The 26,395-nt window shown below is 35.8% G+C and overlaps 1 protein-coding gene across 3 annotated transcripts in view; it reads left to right on the forward strand.

Moving 5' to 3' along the window:
• Positions 1-887: 887 nt before the first annotated feature.
• LOC111049001 (bromodomain adjacent to zinc finger domain protein 1A) overlaps positions 888-26,395 on the forward strand; it is an 80,210-nt gene continuing 54,702 nt past the window's right edge. For all 3 annotated transcript variants that reach the window (XR_005571135.1, XM_039426507.1, XM_039426508.1), the window contains exons 1-8: positions 888-1,300; positions 2,268-2,406; positions 6,775-6,914; positions 15,305-15,590; positions 18,958-19,367; positions 21,669-21,846; positions 24,931-25,108; positions 25,831-25,914. Coding sequence is in view for 2 of the 3 variants with exons in the window: in XM_039426507.1 (XP_039282441.1) it covers positions 1,188-1,300; positions 2,268-2,406; positions 6,775-6,914; positions 15,305-15,590; positions 18,958-19,367; positions 21,669-21,846; positions 24,931-25,108; positions 25,831-25,914 (1,528 nt within the window). In the remaining variant the exon portion in view is untranslated. The remainder of the gene's footprint in view (positions 1,301-2,267; positions 2,407-6,774; positions 6,915-15,304; positions 15,591-18,957; positions 19,368-21,668; positions 21,847-24,930; positions 25,109-25,830; positions 25,915-26,395) is intronic.

Consider the following 26,395-nt stretch of genomic DNA (forward strand, 5'->3'; position numbering starts at 1 on the left):
ACACTAAGGGCAGTCATGTGCTGAGGGCTGATCATCATGTGTGCATGAGACTGGACATTGACATACCGCGCTGCAGAACCAACAAGAGGAATCACTTCTTCCCAATATTTGTACTGCGCCTGTACAATGACCTGCCTGTTAGTGTGAAGAAACTGCAGTGTATTACTTTTAAAAACAGAGTTGAGACCTGGCTGAAGAGATACCCATTCTACTCAGTCAACGAGTATTTTGATGCACACAAGGACAATAGTTTGACCTGTCATCTTACTTTTTTGGCGCCATCTATGCAGTTAACTGATCATGGATGTAGGAGGAGGATTTAGGAATTAACCAAGAATCAAATATATGTTAAAATAAATAAAGATAATATAATAATTATCAATGTAATTCAGATGAATAAAATTTGAAGATTCAATGTATTATCGAATCTTTGAATCATGCTCATGCAGCTCATGATCTGAGGAGATTTAAGCTACATGGTTTTGATTTATGAATTATCATAATATAATCATGTATCAAATTCAACGCAATAGAAAAATAAAAATTTTTACTTTTCAATAACGTAGAAGTAGCACATAATCCGTAAGAAATCATAATTTTTGCTATTTCTACGACCATTGAGCAGTTCTCTCTGCAGAGCTATATGAAGCATGTTGAGCTTAGAAGGTATGTGGATGTGTTTGTTATTCGCTTGCAAAAACCCATAATATAAATTCCAGCATCAAATAAAATTCATAATATCTACTCAAATTCCACAATATTTACAATTTTTCTTGATCAAAGATTTATGTTTTTCAGATATTTGATATAATTTTTATCACATGACAAGATGAACAACATGAATAAATTTTGGCGGCTAAACATCGATATTTCATGAGTCGAAGTCGAAAGTTGTTCCCGTTCTTACTCAAGCAAGCAGGTGGAAATTGAACTTTGGCGTAATTATTTGTAATCCGGGCTTAATAACCATTCATTTATAAATTATAAAGTAACAGTCTCTTCTTGTTGGGAAAGATGATTCCTTGTTTAATTGTTTATGAATAGGAAGTGCTCTGTAGAATGATAAAGTGGTGTAAATACTGAAAGAATTCGGTTTCTCACAAGATTTGGTTAGGAGCTTTGTGCTCTTTTTACCGAACGTCGTTATTTATTCTTGATCATCGTTGGATATTATCTAGAAAGAAGAAATGCCTCTTCTCAACAAGAAGAACTTTGTGATCAACGATCCACCTCCCAATTTAAAAGATGATGAAGAAGTTTTCTATTCTGAATTGACAAACGAGATTTTCAGGGATTATGAGTAAGTAGATGCAATCTGCAATGTGGAGTTCATTTTGTACTTGAGCTCGAGCGTGTTGTTCCTTGAGTAATATCTATCAGTGACCTACCTAATATTTTACTAACAATTTATTCATATTTGACAATAAACATCGTTGAAACACAGTTGTTTACTTATGACTGTAATGTTTGTTGCTACTATAATGCTTATAAATGTTGGCTGAATATTACAACTTTGTAGATTTTACACTCGCAACCATCAACATACTTTCCTACCCATGGCAATTATAGCCTAACCATTTCTATGGGCTTGTTTCGCCTTTATTTTTAAAACTTAAGGTTTTCCACTGCAAGTTGATCATTGTCAGTTTTGGAAAGAATATGTTTCAAAATAACTGATTATTCATAATTATATTAATATTTGAAATATATTATTCAGTATTATTCTAATAACCCAACCTAGTCTACAGAGATCAACATTGATTGTATTCATGCCCTATGTGTTTCAAAATTAATAAAGTTTTGTTTTAATGTTCTTTCATCTTTAATTCACTTTGATGCTGTGAAGTTTTTTATTTATAAGCTAGGTTGAACTCTTATTAATAATGTATATCCTTTAGAAAACAACTTTACACCAATCAATAGACAAATACAAGTGTTACTAACAATCATGCTCAAACATAAATGTCTGATTTTCAAATAAAATGTGATAAGATAGGTGCTTAACATTATTATTTCATTTTTAGTTCAAATTAAATTACGAAAACGTGTTAATGACACTTGATGCTTGCGAAATCAATGAAAGCTTGTTAAAACTAGAATTACTAGAAAGTTGGATTAATACATTTAGATATAAATTTTGATTCCAATTTTTTAAACTTACGTTCAAACTACACCAGTAGTCTAACTCTTAACTTGTAAAGGTCGTTGTATATTTTTGCTTCTAGCATTGATTACTTGTTGATGACAATGTTTGTACTGTTTTCTAGGGAGTTTTGCGAAAGAATCTTTCTTTGCAACTCTCTGGTGTGGTCATGCAGTTACACTGGAAGGTCAAGCCTGACTTATCAGGAGGCTATCGACTCAGAACTTGTAGCCAAGAAGATGCTCAATGAGTTTCCTCTCAAGGTGAGTGAATTGCATTCAAATCAGACGCAACTATCATATTTATACGATTTTCATTGAATGAATATTCCACTCATTTTAGAAAATACCACACAAAAAAGGACCTTAATACCTCCCACACTTGTGGGATCGATGGCGTCATACAATTCAATTTCAATACACATAGCAAAACTATTCAGATGGCAGATAAGAGAGTGACCACTTTCAAAAAAATCGAATCATCGCTCATAAATTCATATTATAATATGCATTATCACAAACCAGCTTCCTGACGGCTCTCTTGAAGGTGTCCTCATGCAACTGCTTCACACCAGGAGGCAGCTTGTTGAATCATTTCAGTGCAGACTGGCCTGTAACGGTGGAGACGTCTCCTGGGGACATCCAGCAGCTCGCGGTGCCTGGTGAATGTCACTACGGGCAGCCAGAGTATGCTGTATCCTCTTGACATACACCAATCACAGTAGGATGTAATGGCTGAAGACCGTCAGCACACCAAGGCGAGCAAAGATGTGCTTGCAGTGGACAATATGGTCGCTGCCTGTTATAATTATTACAGCCCTCTTTTGCAGCAAGATGGTCGCTGCCTGTTATAATTCTTACAGCTCTCTTTTGCAGCCTCAGGACATCAGCAGGTTCCAAATATCCAAAGTCGTAATCAGGGCCAGGTCTTCCTGGATAGATCGTGCCAATTAAACATGGTACATAAAACTGTAGGCAGCGTCACAGTCCAGCAAAGCTTTCGCCGAAAAAATCCTCTAACCGGTAGAAACTCCTTCCAACAAGCCACTTTGACAATGAGCTTCTGAACACATTGACTGTGCGTGCCCTAACCGAGTTCGGCAGGCAGTTGAACATTCGCACCGCCAAAACTGGAAAACTGTCCTTCACTCTTGACAGGTGACAGCGCGGCACATCCAAGTCAACCCTTCTTCGAGTTCCATGTGAGTGCACTTCCTCCCTTCTAGCAAACGTCCAGATGTTTCTCCTGACGTGTAGGAGCGATGACAATATGTACATGCCATGAACTGTATTGATGCCCAAACGTTGGAATATGGGCTGACAGTGTGCATCATACTCGCCAAACGTCATTACATGAACTGCCTTTTTCTGGAGCAGGAGTATGTCCTTCACATGCGCCGAATGTCCCCATATCAAGATGCCATACTGTATTTGGCTGGCAAATACTGCATGTTACAGCATCAACAGGCGTTCAACAGTAAGTAGTCTTCTCATCTTCCGAAGCAGATAAATCACTCTTGAGAGCTTCTTGCAGACTTTGGAAATATGAGACTCCCATGATAATTTTTTATCAACACAAAAACCGAGTAAGGAAACAGGTTCGGCATCGAGAATCTCTGTTCTACTTAGGGTACAGACAATCCCCTGAGTCTTGGTCTCATTCAATTTCAGCTTGTTATTGGAGAACCACTTCTTAGCTTCAGAAAAGAGCTCCTGTGCTTCGAATTTGGCATCATGGGGCCGTCTGCCCTGACCAATGATGGTGGTGTCATCAGCAAAAAGCAAGCTGGAACCATCCAGGTGCAAATCGTTTATCATCAACAGGAACAGCAGCGGGCCAAGTACTGAACCTTGTGGAACCCCATGTAGTACATTTTCTTCATTTGATGACGCACCCATTATAGAAACTACATGTCTTCTATCCTGGAGGTAGTCAGCAACCATCTTCCATGCCGGTCCCTCAAAGCCATATCTAGCCAGCTTCCTCAACAAGATAACATGAGACACGCAATCGAAGGCCTTTGAGAGATCACACAATACCAATTCAACCGATTCCTGTCCTTCATAAGCCTCCTGTATCCTCCGAATACGTTCCGCTGAATGACCCCACAGGAACAATCCATGGTATTAGAGTAAAAAAAGATAATCCTGTTCCTAACCATATTCTATTTTTAACATGATGGATGCTCTATCATATATTCTAAAGCTGGATTCGCACACAACGGTGACAGTGAACAATGAAAATATAATTCTCATAAGTTCTAATGGCAGTATTCATACTCACTCGACCGGGCTGAGTGGGAATAGTCCAATTAGAACCCGTGGGAATTATATTTTCACTGTCACTGTTGTGTGCGAATCCAGCTTAATTCATATGATTTAGTCCTGGTTTCTATGACACTTATTAAAATTAAAGGACTATTAGATTTTTAGGTTTAATGGTCCATCTTACTCACTTACTTACTTCTTACTTCCGGAGTCCTCCATCACGATCCTAGGAACGGAGAGTTGTCATCGGTTTATCCCCTCAGAGATGTCTAGCATGCATCTAGGGTGTCCTGCATTGTAGTCATCGGGTCCTTAGGTGGCGGTATGAGTTCTCATTAGTGTATTCTTCCACTGAGTAGAAAGGTCGTTCTGTAAAGTACCTCTTCAGTTATTTTACAAATTGTGTCGGCTCAGTGTGCTTAAGTAATTTTATTCGCTCCGGCAACATGTTGAAGAAGTATGACCCCGCGTAATTTGGTGTGGACTTTAATTTGTTCAGCTTGTGCTGTGGAAGATCTATATTATGGCGATTCCTTAATGCTGTGCAAAGGCTAAAAATAAACTTTCTACTCGTGATATTTTTCAAAGCTTTTCGATTTGTATATCGTCAAGCTATCAAAATGAAAAAGTTTTCTCAGGAAAACATTTTTTTTCTGATCATTACTTTTTTAGATAAGTGCGCCGAAGTTTGATTTTTTGGGACAGAACATTTCAAATTCGGTAAGATATAAATCCATGAGATTTGGAGGTTGAATTCTTCATGCTATTGTTGATCTAGTAAAACAAAAAGTTTCTAAAAATATCAATTTTTGAAAAAGTTATTCAATTTACCAAAAATAACTCAACTAAAAGTTTTTTTAGTAAATTGAATAGCTTTCTTAAAAATTGATATTTTCATAAAATTTTTGTTTTACTAGATAAACAATACCATGAAGAATCTATACTCTAAATCTCATGGATTTATCTCTTACCAAATTTGAAATGTTCTGACCCAAAAATTTAAACTTTAGACGCGCATGTTAAAAAAGTAATGATCAGAAAAAAAATGTTTTCCTGGGAAAAATTTTCCATTTGATAGCTTGACGATATACAAATCGAAAAGCTTTGAAAAATATCAAGAGTAGAAAGTTTATTTTTAGCATTTGCACAACCTTAAGGAATCGCTATAATAAGATCTTCCACAGCATAAGCTGAACAAATTGAAAAATATCACGAGTAGAAAGTTCATTTTTAGTCTTTGCACAGCCTTAAGGAATCGCCATAATAAAGATCTTCCACAGCACAAGCTGAACAAATTGAAAAATATCACGAGTAGAAAGTTTATTTTTAGTCTTAAGTTGACGCTAAGCTGACTGCTCCTCAAAGAAGGGATTTGACTTGTGGCTAGTAGTATCGTCTCCAGTAGGTAGATTGATATCACAGTGAGGTCCTTGTACTGCCGAAATATTCCAATGTTCCATGTAGTCCGCCTAATTATTCTGATGGTCTACTTCTGGTATCGAAGTATCCTATTCATACAGTTGATTGGTGCTGCGCCCCATGCAACAATACCATAGCGCAGGAGTGAGGCAAACAGCGCATGGTAGGTTGTGAAACCAGTTTTTTCGTTTGTTGTATTCCTGATTCTTCGGATAACATATAAAGCTGAGGCTAATCTTTTACATAATTGCCTAGTGTGTTCAATCCAGTTCAGGTTCTTGTCAATGATTATGCCTAGGAATTTAGTGTTATCAACTGAGTTTAATTGGCTGTCTTTTTCATTATTGACCGAGCGAAGTGAGGTCTAAGATTCAAGTCAAGGGTTTGGCATTTCTCTTAATGTTTAAATGTTTATATGTTGCGCATTCACAGCGAAACGCGGTAATAGATTTTCATGAAATTTGACAGGTATCTTCCTTTTTAATTGCGCGTCGACGTATTTACAAGGTTTTTGGAAATTTTGCATTTCAAGGATAATATAAAAGGAAAAAGGAGCCTCCTTCATACGCCAATATAAGAGTAAAAATCAGACTATAGAATTATTCATCATAAATCAGCTGACAAGTGATTACACAGATGTGTGGAGAAGCCAGTCTATTGCTGTATTTCCATAAGGTCTATAGTTTCAATCAGGTACTTGTGGATGAGAATACTGCGTGAGGTCTACTGTTCACAGAACTACTAGTATAAATACGATCTTCGATTTCCAGGTGTGAATGTAATCTTGACTGTTTTGCCCTCATTTATTGTTGGTTTTAAGTTGTTAAAAATTATATTTAATAAGTATCCTAGAAACTGGGTCTCAGAGACTTCAACTTCTGAATTTGTTTTCTTGATTTCATTGTAATTTCTTCCTTGGTTGACAAAACTTTTTGACTTTTTCAGTTGAGAATTCCAGTTTTATACCTGACAACTCTAACCGAGAGATCATCCCTGCTGGAATTTGCTGAAGATGTTTTCGCATTCGCCAGAGACCGATACTTTATCGGTGAGGAGGTGGAAGTGTGCTTCTCAAATGACACTTGGTAAGCTTCTAGAATCTTAAATCTATTTACTGTATCATGTTCTATGTTTTGAAAGGACGGATTCAAGGATCCAAGGTTCAAAGAACCTCACACGTCAACCGAAGCTTATTGTGTGTCCCAAGTACGTTAGTTGGGCAAACCAATACCTGTGTCCTCTACAAGATCCAGGAGTTTTTCCCTATGCTAACATCCTATTTATACCAATTTCTGATTAAGTGGACTGTAATTTTAATCGATTTAATATTCAATATATTCTGGCAGAAAAATACTAATGAATCCATTCATGGTGCAATGAAAAACTCTATTATTAAAACTTACCCCGGCTGACGATCTATGTTGTAAGTCAGAGTGATTTTTATCTATAGGTTTGGGTGGTAAAAAGGTAAAGGAAAAGAGAAATGTAAATAAATCACTTGACCTCTGATGATTTATGATGTAGCCAGGTACAGAGAGTTGTTGAATCATGTATGGAATTCTGCTTCTCAATTTTACTAGGTATTAATTCTCTACTTCTTTCAATACTTTTAATTCACACTTCATACGCTGAATTCAAGTTTATATATTACATCCCTGATTAAGCTGATTTACGACTCACACTAGCGCACAAGGAATCTTCCTTTTGCCGGTGTTTTTGCCTCATCCACTGTACTTATGTATGTGAACATAAATTGAATCTTCATTTTATAACTATTATTTATAATATAAAGGATAACATTTCGTTATTATATATAATTAAATAAATGTATGTATCTTGGTTTAAGTGCAGTAGCATATACTTATATTTATTTTTTGTAAAGCTTTTCTGTATTTTGTTTTTGGCAAATAAAATTCATTCATTCACTCAATATAAACAATACTCAAATTCCCACATGTACTTTAAAATCAATTATTACTCCCTACGATCGGAGACACGGAATAACAATAAATAATTTCCGATAGAAATACAAGTCAACGAACGAGTCGAACTGTCCTATCAACGAAGGCAGTTATGCAAACCGACTGAACTTGAAAACTACAAAACAAACAATTAAACAATTATGCACTAGAGTGCGCCACTAGACGGGGAAGATTGGAAACTAGCTACTCAGCGCCAAACTCCATTAAATTCAAACGGCGTCAACACATCCCATTCCCCACCTGGTTGCTTACAGCCAAACTGAGCCCTTATCCTTGCCTCTAGGCTCTCGCAATCCAGTATGATATGCTTGGCAGTCTCTCCAGACTGTTTACAAAGCCTTCACATCTGACTTTCATTTCTGAGTCCAATTGTTTGGAGATGTTTTCCTGAAGTGGCCATGACCAGTTATTAGAGCAATCAACTGCTTGACCTGACCTCTACCCAGACTCACCAGCCAGCTGGTGAAGAAAGAGCTTGCGTCTGCTAGCAGCCTTTTGCCAAGTGCTTGACCAGGGTGACCTGGCGATTTAAGTCCCTGGAACATTTAAATATTGTGTGAAAGGCAGTTGTTTTATTTATGCCACAGCTTGGCTCTGGATCAAAGAATGGCGTACTGGAACCCCGCTTAGCAAGCTCATCTGCACGCTCGCTTCCTCCTAAGCCTACATGGCCAGGTACCCAACCAAGATGCACAGAGTTGCGTGTTGCAAGCCTGCTGAGTGTTTTGTGACACTCCCACACCAATTTTGACTTGATTCATTGGAGTCAAGAGGCTTGAGGGCTGCCTGACAATCTGACAAGATTACTATGTGCTTGTCGCAATAGCGTCTGGCAATGCCTAGGTTGGCACAAGCCATAATGCCCCAAATTTCTGCCAGATAGTACAGTCTTGCCCCAGACATGCACAGAGTTCTGTTCTGGGTGGATCACTGTACACCCCGTAGTTAGATTTCCCTTCAATGAGAGAACCGTCCGTGTACCAGACTAGGCTGACTATCTTGAAATAGGGCCCTTCCTCAGACTTCCACTCCTCTCTGGAGCAGAATTTAACAGAAAAAGGTTTAGTGAAAACCATCTCCGTACTCATGACATCCGAAGTCATTTCAAGCACAGCGCTATGAGCAACAGCTTTGGTGATTGTGCAGTGGCCTGTTCCAGACAGTCCCTACCACGGTATATAGAAGAAGACGGTAGGTGTCACGCGCATGTTTGTGCTAAATTTCCGGTGTAGCTGACGTCATTTTATATCCAATCATCTGTTTTTAACAAAAATACGTTTCATAAATTTCTAATAGGTGTTGAAGACGTCGGTTGGTGGCGATGACGCAATCTAGCTGGCTGGCCACTGCGCACTGTTCCTGGGTGAAAAACATCTAAATATCATATTTAAATTGTCCGGAAGTCTTCAGTTACTCACACAGCGGTCATTTTGCCCTTTTCACAATTTTTTTTTCGAAGTAATGGTTAAACATACCATATTGAAACTTTGCAAATTCCAAACAGATCCCAAATTCTATCTTTAAATTCTCAAGAAAGTTCTGTAACCCTAACATCTTTTGGTTTGCCTCAAGGTACCGTGCTATCTCCAATACTATTTCTGCTTTATGTAAATGATCTTTTAAAACTGAAACTAGACTGTGGTAAACTGGTGTCTTTTGCCGATGACACAGCTATAATTTTTTCACAAAAAACTGGGAAGATGCTTTCAGGGTTGCTGAAGGTGAAATGTCTAAAATTCAAAAATGGCTTGAACTAAATACATTGAGCTTGAATGTACAGAAAACTAAATATATTTCATTTTCAGCAAATGCAGCTGGAAAGCCTGATAGAAACTTAAAAATAAAACTTCACTTAGAGTGCACAAACAAGGACCTCTGCAGTTGTCCAAGTATTGTAAATGTATGTAATTTAAAGTATTTAGGAATAATTATTGATGAATGCTTGAAGTGGCAGCCCCATACTGCTTTTATAACAAAAAAACTTAAATATATTTCATATAAATTTTACCAAATAAATAAAATATTAGATCTGAAAGATTTAAAAACCGTGTATTTTGCATTGGTGCAATCCATTTTGGAATATGGGATAGTAATCTGGGGTGGAGCTTTTGACACTCATGTAAATAATTTATTCATCACCCAAAAATATATTATTAAAACAATATTAAATAAACATAGACTATATTCAACTAATCTATTATTTCACGAATTTAACGTTTTGACTTTGAGACAGCTCTACTTGAAAAATTTAACAAAATATATTATTAAGTATAAAGACAATTTTTTTATGATAAATGAATCTCATTACAATTTTAGGCCAAATACTATCAATAAATACAAAGTTTATTATGCAAAATTTACACTAGTTAAGAGACAGTTGATATATTTAAGCAGCAAGTTTATAAATATATTACCTTTTAATTTAACACATATAACTAGAGATACCAGTAATGATATAAAAAATTGGATAATTGCAAACTATTTCACTTCAATAGAAAACCTTATTTAAATTAAAATTTATTGTATCCCTTATAATTTATTTACTTTTATCTTTTTTTCTTTCTCAGAAATGACTAAATGATGAGGATTTTTTTATTTTAAATATTATTATACTATTTTCGATTTGCAACGGTCACCAGCGGGCAAAGTTTATTCTTTTGCTGGTGATGCCATATATAATAAGTAAATTATATTTACATATGTGAAGAGATATTTATGATTTTGTATTATTATTTTCTAATTTTTAAGTTAACACTTGTATTTTGTTTAAATTTATTATTCATAATTTTTGATTCGCTCTTTATTTGTGATTGTTTTTTTTTTAATGGTGAAATAAATGATTTTGATTTTTGATTTGATTTTTGATTTTTGATTTGATTTTTGATTTGCACAATCATATATAACAACTAGACAATGCTACAAGAAAATGAAATTTTAAAATTCATAAAACAAAATAGCGGCCATTTTCTTTAATTAATAATTAAAAAATAATTAATTTAAAAATAAAAGAATATTTTTTTATTAAATTAAATTACCTATTGATTGATACCAGATTTTTTAAGATTGGACCAATATTAACTGAGATATGGTAGCTTTGGTGGTTGGTGACCCACCTTTAGAGGGTTATTTAACGTTATTTTATTGTTTTAAATGACCTGAAATTGCTTACTATTAACATGCAATGCAAATAGAGATTGTTGCATCATTGAGGGGACTCTATCAGCATGCCTTGGTTTGCACTTGGTTATCACTAAGGCTGTCATATCTCAGTTAATATTGTTCCAATCTTGAAAAATCTGGTACCAATCGATGGGTAATTAATTAAATTCAATAAAAAAGTTATTAATGTATTTTTTGTAAAATCAACGGTTCCTGAGTAATTTAAGAAACAACATTTGAAATAGCCGCCATTTTGTTTTATGAATTTTAAAAATCATCAATTTTTTTGTAACTTTGTCTAGTTGTTATAAATGATTGTACAAAGTTTTAATTTCGTATGTTTAACCATTACTTGAAAAAATAAATAAGTGAAAAAAGCAAAATGGCCACTGTGTGATCAAATGAAGACTTCCGGACAATTTAAATATGATATTTAGTTAGTTTTTGAGCGATTGTGGTGGATTGCACATCGCAGTAAACATCGTTACTGTTTTCCCGGTGTAGTTTTACAATACAGTACAGTACCTGTAGTGTGTATTTTCTAAACCGTGGTGTTTGTGAAGAGTATATTCAGTGTGTTTTATTTATTTTTGAAATGAGTGAGAAACGTAGGCGTAAAGTAGTGACAATTGAACAAAAGCTCAATGCCCTTGAACGCACGGACAGAGGAGAATCAGTGAAAATAATTTGCAATGAACTGAATGTAGTTAAATTGTACCAATTTAACGACTTTTAGGGAACGTCGGTTTAACCGGAAAAAACGTTATCCGGACTGGCCTCAGTCCCGATGAGTCCGGATAAGAGAGAGGCTACTTGTATGAATCACTGGAAATAAATGAATTCAAATAGACTTTATTCCGATGAATCAGGGGTATTCACGATCCTTGAGTTAACCAGCTAAGTCCACATAGCAGATATAATTGAAAAAAAATAGCAGATAACGCAGGTTTGAGTGCGTCAACTCCAGCTATTTTTGAAACGTCTGCAATATTACATCCAGTTACCAGTTGAAAAAATTAGGCTGCAATGATGGGATACACGAGTTCCCGCTTGGAACGCTTGTGCAGTTAACCAGTTAACTAATAGCGAGTAACAGTTTAGCCAGTTGAAGCATCTTCGTAAATTCCATTAATTGTTTCTAAAATACGTTATATCGGAGTTGGACTGTACTGAGCTGTAATAGGACTGTACTATAATGTTGTATTTGTTGATTGAAATTATCAAGGTCCGACTGTCGTATAGTGAAAGTGCAGTACCCGTCACAGAAGCGACTGCATGAACACAACCAGCTGAGCCAAAAGACGGCCTCTCTATCCATCTAGCTTGATCTATAGCTTGATCAAGCTTTATCTATAGCTTGGGTACGCGACAGAGTGTTACCCCGCCAACTTGTGTCAAGTGGTCACCCCATCAGCATATCACCTTCTTAAATAGCCGGTGATATCGTATTATAATTAATGTCCTATCACAGTTTGTCATATCTATCAATTAGGACTTCATTCCCATAAAAAGCCAGAGAATTTTCACATCATAATTTTATATCTTGTCAAACAAAAGATTGCTTCCGTTTTTCGAAAAAATGTTCCTTAAAAAAGTTGTTGCTCAATTTAAGACATTCATAATGGTTTATTTTGAGTCATACTTTTTTCAATGTAACCTACTACAGTATAATCTTGATTGTCCAGTTAATCTCGTTTCCCAAGCTTAGGAGCTCGCTCTTTTGGGAAAGTAGTTCCTAATGTTTCATTTTGTAGAATAATTTCATTATTGCATTGTATATTGTAGTTAGGTTAGGTTAGGATTGAATGAGGACATTAGTCTTGGCAACTCTTTTGCATGGCTCCCACTGAAATCTTAAGTGACATCCTGTTGTTGCTGTGCACGACAGAGTATCACCATAGAGAAACAATAGCATAAATAGATATCCCATAGTATAGGGCGTTTATGTCGCAACTTTTACTGTTATCTCAAGCTGATAGTCCACGTAGTTCTTTCCCGTGAAGCTGTCTGACGCTGGTAGTCTCTCATATTGTGCCGTTCATACACTCTCGCCCCAACAAAGCAGTAAAAATCGACAGTAATCGGCTTGAGATAACAGTACAAGTTGCGACATAAACTTCCTATACCATGGTATATCTACTTACGTTATTGTTTCTCTATGGTATCACCTGCTCGCTCGCGTCAACTAGTCCCCACGTCAGCATGTTCACCTTCTAAAGGTGCGTACAGATATACGCGCCGCGAACATGAGAAATTCACTTTTAATCAGCTGATGCCAAGCTTTTTATATCTGTATCTCACCGTCTCTGTAAAAATACAGATATAGTTCAAACTTTTTTGTAACTATTGAATAATGTATTCTTTTGTAGTGAATACCTTTCCCTCTTATTTTCAATGTTTTTTAACTGATTCTTGAATTAAACTATGTGATTTTCCATTTCTTTTTATATTGTATATAAATTTCAATATGCTAAGCATAGTGGATACTGTTTACATAAATTATATGCTATGATTATCATCATTTTATAATCATGAGTTGTGCTGCTGTTCAATATTTGTAATTTATATTTTGTACATTTCTATTTTCACGAATTATTGCAATTAACTTTAACTGTCTGTATATTTAATATTAATTTCTTTCATTTTATAGAGTAGTTTTTCAACATCCTGTTTCCCTCGATATTGTTATTATGTTATTTATAGCGACTCATTCCTGCGCTCAGGTTAAACCTTTGCAGGGATTTTTTCTTCTCAATGTGTCTTGTAAATTGTCATATAAGGATTAGGTTAGACAAGTCTTGTGCAACTCTTTTGCATGGCTCCCACTGAAATCTTAAGTGACATCCTGTTGTTGCTGTGCACGACAGAGTATCACCATAGAGAAACAATAGCATAAATAGATATCCCATAGTATAGGGCGTTTATGTCGCAACTTTTACTGTTATCTCAAGCTGATAGTCCACGTAGTTCTTTCCCGTGAAGCTGTCTGACGCTGGTAGTCTCTCATATTGTGCCGTTCATACACTCTCGCCCCAACAAAGCAGTAAAAATCGACAGTAATCGGCTTGAGATAACAGTACAAGTTGCGACATAAACTTCCTATACCATGGTATATCTACTTACGTTATTGTTTCTCTATGGTATCACCTGCTCGCTCGCGTCAACTAGTCCCCACGTCAGCATGTTCACCTTCTAAAGGTGCGTACAGATATACGCGCCGCGAACATGAGAAATTCACTTTTAATCAGCTGATGCCAAGCTTTTTATATCTGTATCTCACCGTCTCTGTAAAAATACAGATATAGTTCAAACTTTTTTGTAACTATTGAATAATGTATTCTTTTGTAGTGAATACCTTTCCCTCTTATTTTCAATGTTTTTTAACTGATTCTTGAATTAAACTATGTGATTTTCCATTTCTTTTTATATTGTATATAAATTTCAATATGCTAAGCATAGTGGATACTGTTTACATAAATTATATGCTATGATTATCATCATTTTATAATCATGAGTTGTGCTGCTGTTCAATATTTGTAATTTATATTTTGTACATTTCTATTTTCACGAATTATTGCAATTAACTTTAACTGTCTGTATATTTAATATTAATTTCTTTCATTTTATAGAGTAGTTTTTCAACATCCTGTTTCCCTCGATATTGTTATTATGTTATTTATAGCGACTCATTCCTGCGCTCAGGTTAAACCTTTGCAGGGATTTTTTCTTCTCAATGTGTCTTGTAAATTGTCATATAAGGATTAGGTTAGACAAGTCTTGTGAAAGTTTTTTTTGTGAAAGTCAGCTGATTAAAAGTGAATTGCTCATGTTTGCGGCGCGTATATCTGTACGCACTTTTAGAGAAGAGTCAAGTTTTCGGCGTCAACCGGTTTCAGAGGTGACATCCTGACGGGGGGACAAGTAGACACCCAGACATCTACCCAAAGTGTTGTATGTTTTAAAACTATTGACGGCTAATATTTGTTGTCTAAATGTCGAAATTGTTGTTAAGGTCCGACTGTCGTATAGTGAAAGTGCAGTACCCGTCGAAGAAGCGACTGCAGGAACACAACCAGCTGAGCCAGAAGACGTCCTCTCTATCTATCTATAGTGTTGTATATGTGGCCTCTCTATCTATCTATCTATAGTGTATGTTTTGTCATTGTTGTTAAGGTCCGACTGCCGTATAGTGAAAGTGCAGTACCCGTCGCAGAAGCGACTGCAGGAACACACCCATCTGGGCCAGAAGACGTCCTCTCTATCTATCTATAGTGTTGTATATGTGGCCTCTCTATCTATCTATCTATAGTGTATGTTTTGTCATTGTTGTTAAGGTCCGACTGCCGTATAGTGAAAGTGCAGTACCCGTCGCAGAAGCGACTGCAGGAACACAACCAGCTGAGCCAGAAGACGGCCACTAAGAGTGGTGAACGCGACTACTGGCCGCCGGCCGCACTCTACAGCTACGAGGTGGAGCCTGTGGCGGCGACTGGCGACGGGACGCGCCACTGTGTGGCCGCCGACAAAGTGCGCCGACGCAAGAACGTCTACACGCGCGAGAAGAATCGGCTCTACATCAAGCAGTTTGTCGAGCGGCAGGCTAGCGTCTGGAAGCTCAAGGTTAGCCAAAATGATTTATGTCTCATCCACAATGGCCCATATGAATAAAACCAGAGCAAATGCTTATGAGCAAGAGCATGGAGCATAAGTTTTGCTCATGAGCATTAGGTAGAAGCATAAGCATTTGCTCATGAGCATTAGGTAGAAGCATAAGCATTTGCTCATGAGCATTAGGTAGAAGCATAAGCATTTGCTCATGACATTAGGTAGAAGCATAAGCATTTGCTCATTCCTATATGAATAAGCTTTACCTTATACTCTTACCTTATGCTCCTGAACTCTGGAGCAAATGCTCACGTATTTTAAAGATTTTTCTTCAGCTGATTCGCCTTTGTGGCCTTACTTTGTTTTTATAGCTCACGTAAGCACTAAATATGCAAGTTAGGAGACACCGCTTGTGTTTGCGTCGTCTGCTCTGTTTTCTATTTATGAATAGAGTTTTAGGTTAGTTGAGTTTAGAATTTTGAAATAATAGCGTGAAAAAATGTCATCTGTTTAATAATCTTCAGCATATTCTTATAATATCAATAGCCTTCTTTTAATCGTATACACTTTCATCTTCTTAAATGCCTATTTCCTATTCTGTGATGGTTATCTTTATATCGGATAGGTATTTTTTGTATTTATCCTTTTGTAGGAATAATTATGATATAATATATCATGGTTTAATCTAAAAAGAGTTTTATAGTTTTCAACTATTGGTTGTGATCGTATCTGGTATAGTTTCCACTTACACGAATTAGTTGAGCCATTCTACTATGAGCAAAAGGTGAAAAGCTACTCCAGAGTAGACTCACCTTTTTTGAAGCATTTGCTTCAAAAGTTGAGCAAATGCTCTAGTTTATTCATAAAATTTTGAGCAAAAGCTTTTACTTTTGAGCAAATGCTCAAACTATTTTTCTGATGAGCATGAGCAAAAGGTTTTGTTCACGTTTATTCATAGAAAATGAAGCAAATGCTCCATATTTTAGAAGTATAAGTAAATGCTCAACTTTATTCATATGGCCCATTATTGCGCAATTCGTACAAATGACGACGAGCGCGAGAGTGTGGATGGGTGGTTTGCCAGCGCTCGCCTTCATCTGCCCCGATTTTTGTCGAGGAAAGGCCAGCGAAGCGAAGGCGACTGGCCAGCCGAGTATCCACAAATAATAGTCACATTGCTGTGTGGATGGAAAGACAAACGTGGTCAAGCATTCCAACTTGGCCAGCGTCTGGACGATAGTGTGGGCTAGGCATTATAGAAAATCAAAATATATAATATATAAAAATATAAAACTATTACTAATGGTTATAACTATTTAGCCAATGGTTTTTTTTTATCTATTCATATGACTTTTAAAGGCAGAGAGATCCTTTTGGGTGTTCTGCCTTGCCAAAATCTTTATTGATTCATACAATAAGTACATCATCAAAATGATACGTTGAGATAAAAATAAGGTAACCTTGTGCTATTCCTCTCCCAAATTTATTATAAGGTTACACATAGTCCAAAATAGATTAAGTCTTGTAGTTGTTCTCTTCACAAAATTTTCAGTCTTTAATATTATTTTCACAATGTAGATTTTTAAATTAAGATGTTTCAAAACCAAACATAGGAAAAATATTTCACATTATTATCACTAAAATAGTAAATATTCACATTTTAAAGAAAATACTCAATATAATTTCCTATTTTAACTCTTGGAATATTTCAATATCTTCTGAGTTAATCCATAAATTGTACTGAATTGTCCACATTTTTTGAAACATTTCGAAATCCATATCCAAGATATGAGCTTCAGACCGGTTGCCTTGGACTTCAAATTTAATTTGACATAAGATTTGACTTGGGAAGATATTACAGCCATCAAAAATGATTCAGTCAATGTTTATTGAGATATCGTTATGATTTTTGAGATAATCCATTAAATATACTGACACACATTTTCTCTATGTATTTAAAACGAAATCCAGTCAAGATTTAAGTAAATAATCAGATTCTAATACTTACTGACTGTAGTTCTTTCGACCGCCTGTTGAAAATGATCGCAAGACGGTCGAAAGTACTATAGATTAAAAGTTAATTAAGATTAATAGTTATTAGATCAATAGTTATTATTAATTTTCTTAGTTAATCAAGAAAATTATATAATTTTCCTTAACACTGAAATAATTTTCAGACTCAACCATTATAGAGACTCATCATCCACCAATATTGTAAGTTTATGTAAGTCCAATAGTCTGTTCAAGAATTATGTCAGTGATTAATAGAATCTGGAGTGGCCGTAGTCGAGTGGATCAGATGCTGGCTTTATGATTCAGAGGCCCGGGTTCAAATCCCGGCCCGGGCAAGATATTTATCTCGGGCCACTCCCGTGTTTCGGATGGACACGTTAAGCCGTCGGTCCCGGCTGCCTAAAAAGCAGTCGTTAGGTCATGTCAGAGGCCCTGAAATTGATCAGTTGCGACCTGAAAACTCTGACACCAGACCTGAGCCAGCCAGGTCACTCGATATTATTATTATTATTATTATTATATTATTATTATTATTATTATTATTATTATTATTATTATTATTATTAATAGAATCTGATTATTTACTTAAATTTTGACTGCATGTCGTGTGAAATACATAGAGAAAAAGTGTGTTAATACATTGCAGCTCGGAAAGGATCAAGAAACCATCATAAGTTACATGCAGATAAGGAAATACAAAGTCTCATTCACTGTGCCTCTTAAGAGATTTATTTCTCTGTTATTATATACGGTCATTCTCTCAGAAATATATTATTATGTTTTTCTTTTGTTTATTATTGAGTATTACTATTTTTACGTTAGTTCGATATAGTAGTGTAGCCTATCCTTTTCAGAAGTGTTGGGCTGAGCTCACATTAGCATATGAATTTCTACCGTACGTAAACGTACGACACCGATCGTAGGAAATGAGTGCGCACACTAAATGCGTTTCTCTCCATCAAGAAGTATGCGTAAGCTAATATTTGTTAGGTTATGTTTGGTTTACTTGCTTTGGTTATTTGCAAACACGTACGATGTGAGAAAAATATCCCAACAGGATGCGATCGAGTTCGGATGTCGGAACTATACGTGCGTGTACGTACACTAACGAGTGCGTGCACTCACAATCAATTTCAATGTATCGGGATCGTTCGTGCGTTTTCGTACGTACTTGTACGTTCAATTTTCGTGCGAAATCTGATGCAATGTGTGCTCAGCCTAGGTTAGGTTAGGCCTTTAATTAATATTAGTAGTAAGTAACTGTAATGAATTGTAATTTCTTCACTGTTCTACTTTGTCGACGATCATATCAAGTAGTTGAGTCTTTTCATGTTTAGTATTGAACATCATATGAATGTTTGTGTTGCAGAAATCAGTCTACCACAAGTACGGCATCGACAAGGTGAAGTTCGACATGATTTTCTGCGGACCAGCAATGGCATCGTTGGCTCCAACAAAGAAGAAGCCGGCCATCAAGAAACCTGCCGTCAAGGAGGCCGTCAAAAAAGACGTCAAAAAACAGAAGGTGCAAGGCTCCATCGACAAATACTTTGCCAAGCAGAAGTCCGGAGATAAACAGGAGAACGGTGGTGCCGGAGATAACGCCAAGAAAGCTACGCCTCGCAAACCGGCCGAAACGCCGCAGAAAACCCTAGTGCAAAAGTTGAAGAACAAGTACAAGATGAACAACAAGAACGCCAAACTGCTGAAAACTGTCAAAGAGAACAAAACGGAGAAGGTGCCTAGGGAACGGAAGAAAAAGGAAAAAGCAGTTCGAAAGTAAGTGAATGTTTCAAGAAATAACTATAAATAAATAAATTCAATTTTATTGTCAGCCAGCCAAAAAAGCACAAGACAAAGTCACACAAATAGGACATGAAATAGACAGTCACACATTAAGAGACACTGACCTTTTGCAATGCTGAATCCTCTGCCAGCCACTAACGTTAAGCCCCCATACACGTACAGTCTAGCATGTCAGTTTTTCATGGACAGTCCGCCTGTGACCGGTGGCCTGTTAGACTGTCTATCCCGTTCACGTTCACTTCCATTCTGTCCGGCAAGCGCTTCAAAACACATTGATTTCTTCGTGCGTTAAAATTTTTTAGTAGTTTAGTTGAATATTTGTAGTAAGATTTTCTTAGTTTCGTGTAATTGTTCATTTTCTGAAGATTATTTATATTTTAAAATATCTAGTGATGATGATTATTACGCCGTTTTAGGTTTATTACTAACAAATAATCACAACCACTTGAAACAACTCGATACTACTAACAACAACTGGAAAATATAAATGAAGTTCGGCCGGTGACCTGACGCCGCTCCACATACACGTTCAGTTTTGACTGAAACTGATCCGGCAAGCCGGTTGAACTGATGAGTTTTCATTCGATCACCGGCCGCCTGTTCAGTCTTAACTGACAGTCCAGCCGGACCATACACACGCTACGGCCGCCTGTCACAGGCGGACTGTTTAGTCGAAACTGACAGGCCAGTCGGTACGTGTATGGAGGGCTTTACATTTCATCGGACTGTTTCGACTGAAAGGCGAACAGTGGAACAGTGTAACAGCTGACCTGGGCACACAAGCTACTGCATCATGCGTCGGAAGCGACTACCTCCATAGTGAGGTCCACGTTATAATGGCAGTGTCTGATTAGCAATAGCATTACTATCCTTGTCTATCATTCATCAAAGCGGATAGCGCTATCTCTTTCTCGCTTTGCTCTGTTGCCAGATCGTCTTTTAAGAATGTAGAATTGATAATTATTAATCAACAAAATATTTCATCTTAATTATGAAAATTCATTATGAAAAATATAATTTCATGCTTAATAAAATATAATTGATTATTTTAAACGAGAATGAACAGTTAATATTACATCAATAAACCTGTATCAGCTACCGTCTATAGAAGGCATTGACAAAACGAGGATCGGCAATGTTGATCTCCTCTCTCTCTTATAAAATATAATTGATTATTTTAAACGAGAATGAACAGTTAATATTACATCAATAAACCTGTATCAGCTACCGTCTATAGAAGGCATTGACAAGACGAGGATCTGCAATGTTGATCTCCTATCTTTCTCCACTGCCATTATAACGTGGACCTCACTATAGTATTCACGTTTCCGGCTGCACAGTCGTAACGTACATTTTAAACGTTACATTGGTGGCCTTTCTAATTTATTATTTAAACCGCTCCTCTCGAATGTAAAATGTAAAACATGGTCGCATTCTGTTTGAATATTTCTGATAAATTCCAAATATGGCACCACTTCGTTTGCCATTTTCTACCCAATTGTTATTAAAATACTATTTAAACCTGTTCATAATATTTGTAATGGTTCAAACCGCAGTCTGTTAAAACTGCTATAGTGAGGTCCACGTTATAATGGCAGTGGAGAAAGATAGAACAACGTTGCCGATACCCTCTCTTGTCAATGCCTTCTATAGACGGTAGCTGATACAGGTTCATTAATGTTATATTAATTGTTCATTCTCGTATAAATTAACAAATGAAATTTTATTAAGCTAGAAATTATATTTTCCAATAATTTCATTATTAAGATGAAATATTTTGTTAATTAATTATTAATTCTACATTGTTAAAAAACGATCTGGCCAACAGAGCAAAGCGAGAAAGAGATAGCGCAATCCGCTTTGTTGAATGATAGACAAGCATAGCAATACCATTGCTAATCAAACACTGCCATTATAACGTGGACATCAGCACCTCACTAAAGTGCCGCTTTTGAGATGATCATGAAATCAGTAAAGACAAAATTATAAATTAAGAACATTAGGGTAGTCCTGTTTATTCTACCACAATTATTGACTTGATTTTGTGTTTTTGTAAATTAATAATAAGGATTATTTTTTAATATTTCATTTCATTATTTATTAAATTGTGTACCGTATCTAACTACTATATTGTGTATTCAAAAACACATGAAAACTTGACTGTTATTATTTAAATATTTTTTGGAGTAGGATCAATATTCTCCAATAATTGCTCGAGGTGAATCATTCATTGTTAATCAAATTGTTAATCACAAAATCACATTTTTCTTTTAGGGCATTGAGTAAAGAAGAATTGCAGAAGATTGCTGTCGAATGCAAGGACAAGGATGTAAAAGAGAAATTTGCTCTCTTTAAGAAGAACAATCTGACTAAAGAAGAAAAGGTCCAAGTGTTGGAATTTGTCAAAGAGTACACAAAGTTTAGAGAGGATCTTGAGTGCTCATCGCTGAAGGTAAGTCTTTCATGATTGTATTTATTCTTTCATTACAGAGTGTCTGATAAGTCACTCCCTATTTTTATACAGCTATAATTTCTTTATTTATGATTATGAACCAATTTTGCTAGAACTACATTTGTTAGATAGAGCACTCCTTGAGGTTGTGTTCAACACCAATTTTCATTTGTTTCAGTTTAAAAATGCCCCCTCTCTTTACTGTGGAAGAACGAGCCAAAATAGCACCTCGTTATGAGGTGTGGGGATCTATGGTGCGAGTACAAAGATGGAGGGGGGCTGAACGAGAGGTCCATGCAACACTGGATGCAAAAACAATGAGATCGTTGGAACAGAGTAACGTGAAAGACCACTTTCACGAGATCCTTGACGCATTCATTTCTTAGGGCTCCTCATGAACATTTCACGAACTCTGTCAACATTCTCTGCTGTCGTTGATGGTCTTCCTGATCGTCTTGCATCTGCGACACTCCCTGTTGTTAGTAATTTGGAATGGAAATTTTTAAGTTTTTGCATCCAGTGTTGCCATGGATCCCTCGTTCAGCCCTCCACCATCTTTGTACTCGCACCACAGATCCTCAGACCACATAACGAGCTGCTATTTCGGCTCGTTCTTCCACAGTCAAGAGAGAGAGCATTTTTAAACTGTAACAAATGAAAATTGATGCTAAACACAAACTCAAGGACTGCTCTATCTAACAAATGTAGTTCTAACAAAATTGGTTCATAAATAAAGAAATTATAGCTGTATAAAAATAGGGAGTGACTTATCAGACACTCTGTAGTTGAACAATAACAATATCGGAATGAACATTGCAACTACATTTTCCAATATACCTAATAATTGAGGTTATTGTCGAGTTAATTTGTTTAATGATACACAATTCATTAAAATGATAGGGGGAGGACCAATTCCCTTCCCCGAATTTAAATTCATATTATACTAGTCCGAAAAGTTGGTTTTGTTTCTTTCACTTTCTAAATTTGTGTCCAATTACATGGTTAACACTCCCGTACTGCTCAATCAAATAAAACTCTCTCACTAAATTAACTTTCTCTGTCTTCTCTCTTACCAGTTACCACCTCTCTCTTTCTTTTCTTGTCAAGTGGTAGACTGTCAAAAATTGTGGAAATGCTGTTTCCAAATCAGAATTCAATCACATACAGTCTCTGTATTTTAATAAACAAAATTCATAGATTCTCATTTATTGCTTTAAAAAAATCATGACTAGACTATTGTCAAAAATCATGACTAAGAGAAAATACTCCAAATAAATAAGTATATAATTGAATCTCAAATGACCTGGCTGGCTCAGGCCTGGTGACATAGTCTCAGGCTGCACCTGATTAATTTCAGGGTCTCTGACGTGACCTAATGACTGCTTTTAAGTAGCCGGGACAACGACTTAACGTGTCTATCCGAAACAATTATAATTGAAACTCATCTTTAATTTCAAAAATACTCTCTTAAATGTGGATCTTCTTGTCTATTACAGTAAGGGCGAGACAATATTAGGCGTTCCCAGAATCGGCAGGGCAGGAAACTCTCCGATTGACTGAGTGCATGAGAAAACGGCTAATATGGTCTTGCCCTAATACGTAAAGTAAAAGTATATTCGTATGGCTTCTTGTTGGTGGGGAGTCCCTTGCGGGAAGGTCCCACCGCCTGAATATATAATTTGAGCCGTCAATGGACCTTACGACTGTCATACTTCAGCCGGGACCGACAGTTTAACGTGCCCATTCGATAACACGAATAGCCCTAATACGAATAAAGGTGGGTTCCCACATATCAGTATTAGAATCAGTGACTGGGCAGTGAAAATATAATTGCCATGAGTTGTAATGGGACTTTGCATACTTACTCAGCCCTGCCGGGTTAGTATGAAGTGTCCCATTATAAGTTTAAGAATATTATTCTCACTGTACCATACACGTTCAATGTTATATGTGAGAATCCGTCTTAATAGACTGTTTTATTATAAGTTGTGAATGTTAAAATACAATATATAACAGTTCTTAAAGCTGTAGAATACACTTGAAAATGGCTCTTGATGAGTTAAAACTATAAGTGAGGTCCACGTTATAATGGCAGTAGAGAAAGATTGGAGAACAACGTTTCCGATCCTCTGTCTTGTCAATGCCTACGGTAGCTGATACAGGTTTATTGATGTAATATTAACTAACTGTTCATTCTCGTTCAAAATAATCAATTATATTTTAATAAGCAAGAAATTATATTTTTCAATAATTTCATGATGATAATATTATTAATAATGGCAGTGTAATAATAATAGTTATAATGGCAGTGGAGAAAGATATAATGATATAAAAATATAAAGATATATAATGGAGAAAGATCAACGTTGCCGATCCTCGGTCTTGTCAATGCCTTCTATACACGGTAGCTGATACAGGTTTATTGATGTAATATTAACTGTCCATTCTCGTATAAAATAATCTATTACAATTTATTAAGCAAGAAATTATATTTTTCAATAATTTCATGATGATAATATTATTAATAATGGCAGTGTAATAATAATAGTTATAATGGCAGTGGAGAAAGATATAATGATATAAAAATATAAAGATATATAATGGAGAAAGATCAACGTTGCCGATCCTCGGTCTTGTCAATGCCTTCTATACACGGTAGCTGATACAGGTTTATTGATGTAATATTAACTGTTCATTCTCGTTTAAAATAATCTATTACAATTTATTAAGCAAGAAATTATATTTTTCAATAATTTCATGATGAATTTCATAATTGAGATAAAATAATTTGTTAATTAATTATTAATTCTACATCGTAAAAGACGATCTGGCAACAGAGCAAAGCGAGAAAGATATAGCGCTTTCCGCTTTGTTGAATGATAGACAAGGATAGCAATACCATTGCTAATCAAACTCTGCCATTATAACGTGGACCTCACTAGGCTATAGAAGACAACCTTTACCACGGTTATATTTCTTTTCCTTCCTCCTACTGACTCGATATTGATATGCGGGAATCTGCCTTAATTGACTGTTCTGCTAATATATTTTGAATGAGAAATAAATTCGAATGTTATATTACAGGAATTACCAGCCCCTCTTCCAGTTCAAATGAGAATACCCAACGAGCTTTTCGGCGATTTTCTTCATATGCTGGAGTTTTTCAATTCGTTCAGTAACGTTGTCAACGTGAGAGATTTCTTCTTAAACGGAATCACGTTTGAGCTGCTGGAACGCGCACTTGTCGAAAAAGAGGTCGCAGGTGAGAAGCTATTCTTGAATTCACTTACAGTATTGAAATAGATAAAATGTCAGTAAATAGATAATTCAGAATAGATAAATAATATGTGTTCAGTTGTAAAACTGTTATCGAATATATCTGAAAAATCAAACAGAACATTTCAAATATATTCTAACCTTTATTTATTACACATTTATTACCTTTATTTAAAAGGTAATAAAGTTTGCTAACTGAAAACTTGACGTACTGAATTCTTTCAAGTATTCAATTAAAATAGGCCTATAACCATCCTCGGTAAATTAAGAATTTAGCCTATATGCAAAATTTCAAGTTAATCAGTCTAGTAGTTCCGATGTGATGATGATTCGTGAATTTTCTATCCCGTACGTGTTTAAGCCAATTCTTTCCTTTATTATATCATAGATAATAATATCGAATAAATAAATACTTTTCAACACTGAAAAAAGACAGAAATAGAATAGAATGGCAGCCTTTATTATTTATCTAGAAATGAGTGCTTGATGAAGTCACTTCAACTAGGTCTCAAAATCAGTCTTGCAATTTGAGTCGTGATTTTCATTTTATTTAATAGTAGTTTCAATTGATTGATGTACGAGTATTTTGAGATGATTCACAACTAAATTTCAAAATAATATGATAGAATCTAATCGAATTCACCAAGATGTCACTCATTTGTGGAAGTTTAATGAATTACACTCATTTTCTGTATTGTCATTTTGCAGGTCCACTCAGTGATGTAATCCACGTTCTTCTTTCAACGTTGTTCGAACTTCAAGACCAAGATGAGGAATATGATGATAAACTCAGTAAGTGAGGTTTTTATATTTCTTGAAAATTGTGTTGAGACAAAATGAGGTACAATTTCATAACTAGAAAAACTTATACTTCACATAAACTTGGATAATACATGAGAATTTCGGTATGTAGTAACTGGCTGTAGTAATCTCCCTCTTCCACCTCTTCTTCATCCTTCAGTATCAAATATTTTTGAAATATTTATTTATTACTATCAAGCAGATAACCCGTGCTCCGCAAGGGCACAACCAAGAACTTTAAAAACTGAAAACTTGAAGAATTCAAAATAGGCCTATAACCATCCTCGGCAAATTAATAATCTATATGTAAAATTTCAAGTTAATCAGTTAAGTCGTTCAGACATTATGTGTCATTTGTTAATTTTCTATCCCGTACGAGTATAAGCCAGCTCTTTCCTTTATTATAGATTTTGAATGTTGTTCAGGTCTGGACAGTGTACCTGTAACAGTTACATACAGTTGTAATTTGTTG

Source organism: Nilaparvata lugens, chromosome 4 (genome assembly GCF_014356525.2).
Source record: "Nilaparvata lugens isolate BPH chromosome 4, ASM1435652v1, whole genome shotgun sequence".
Taxonomy (NCBI): Eukaryota; Metazoa; Arthropoda; class Insecta; order Hemiptera; family Delphacidae; genus Nilaparvata; species Nilaparvata lugens.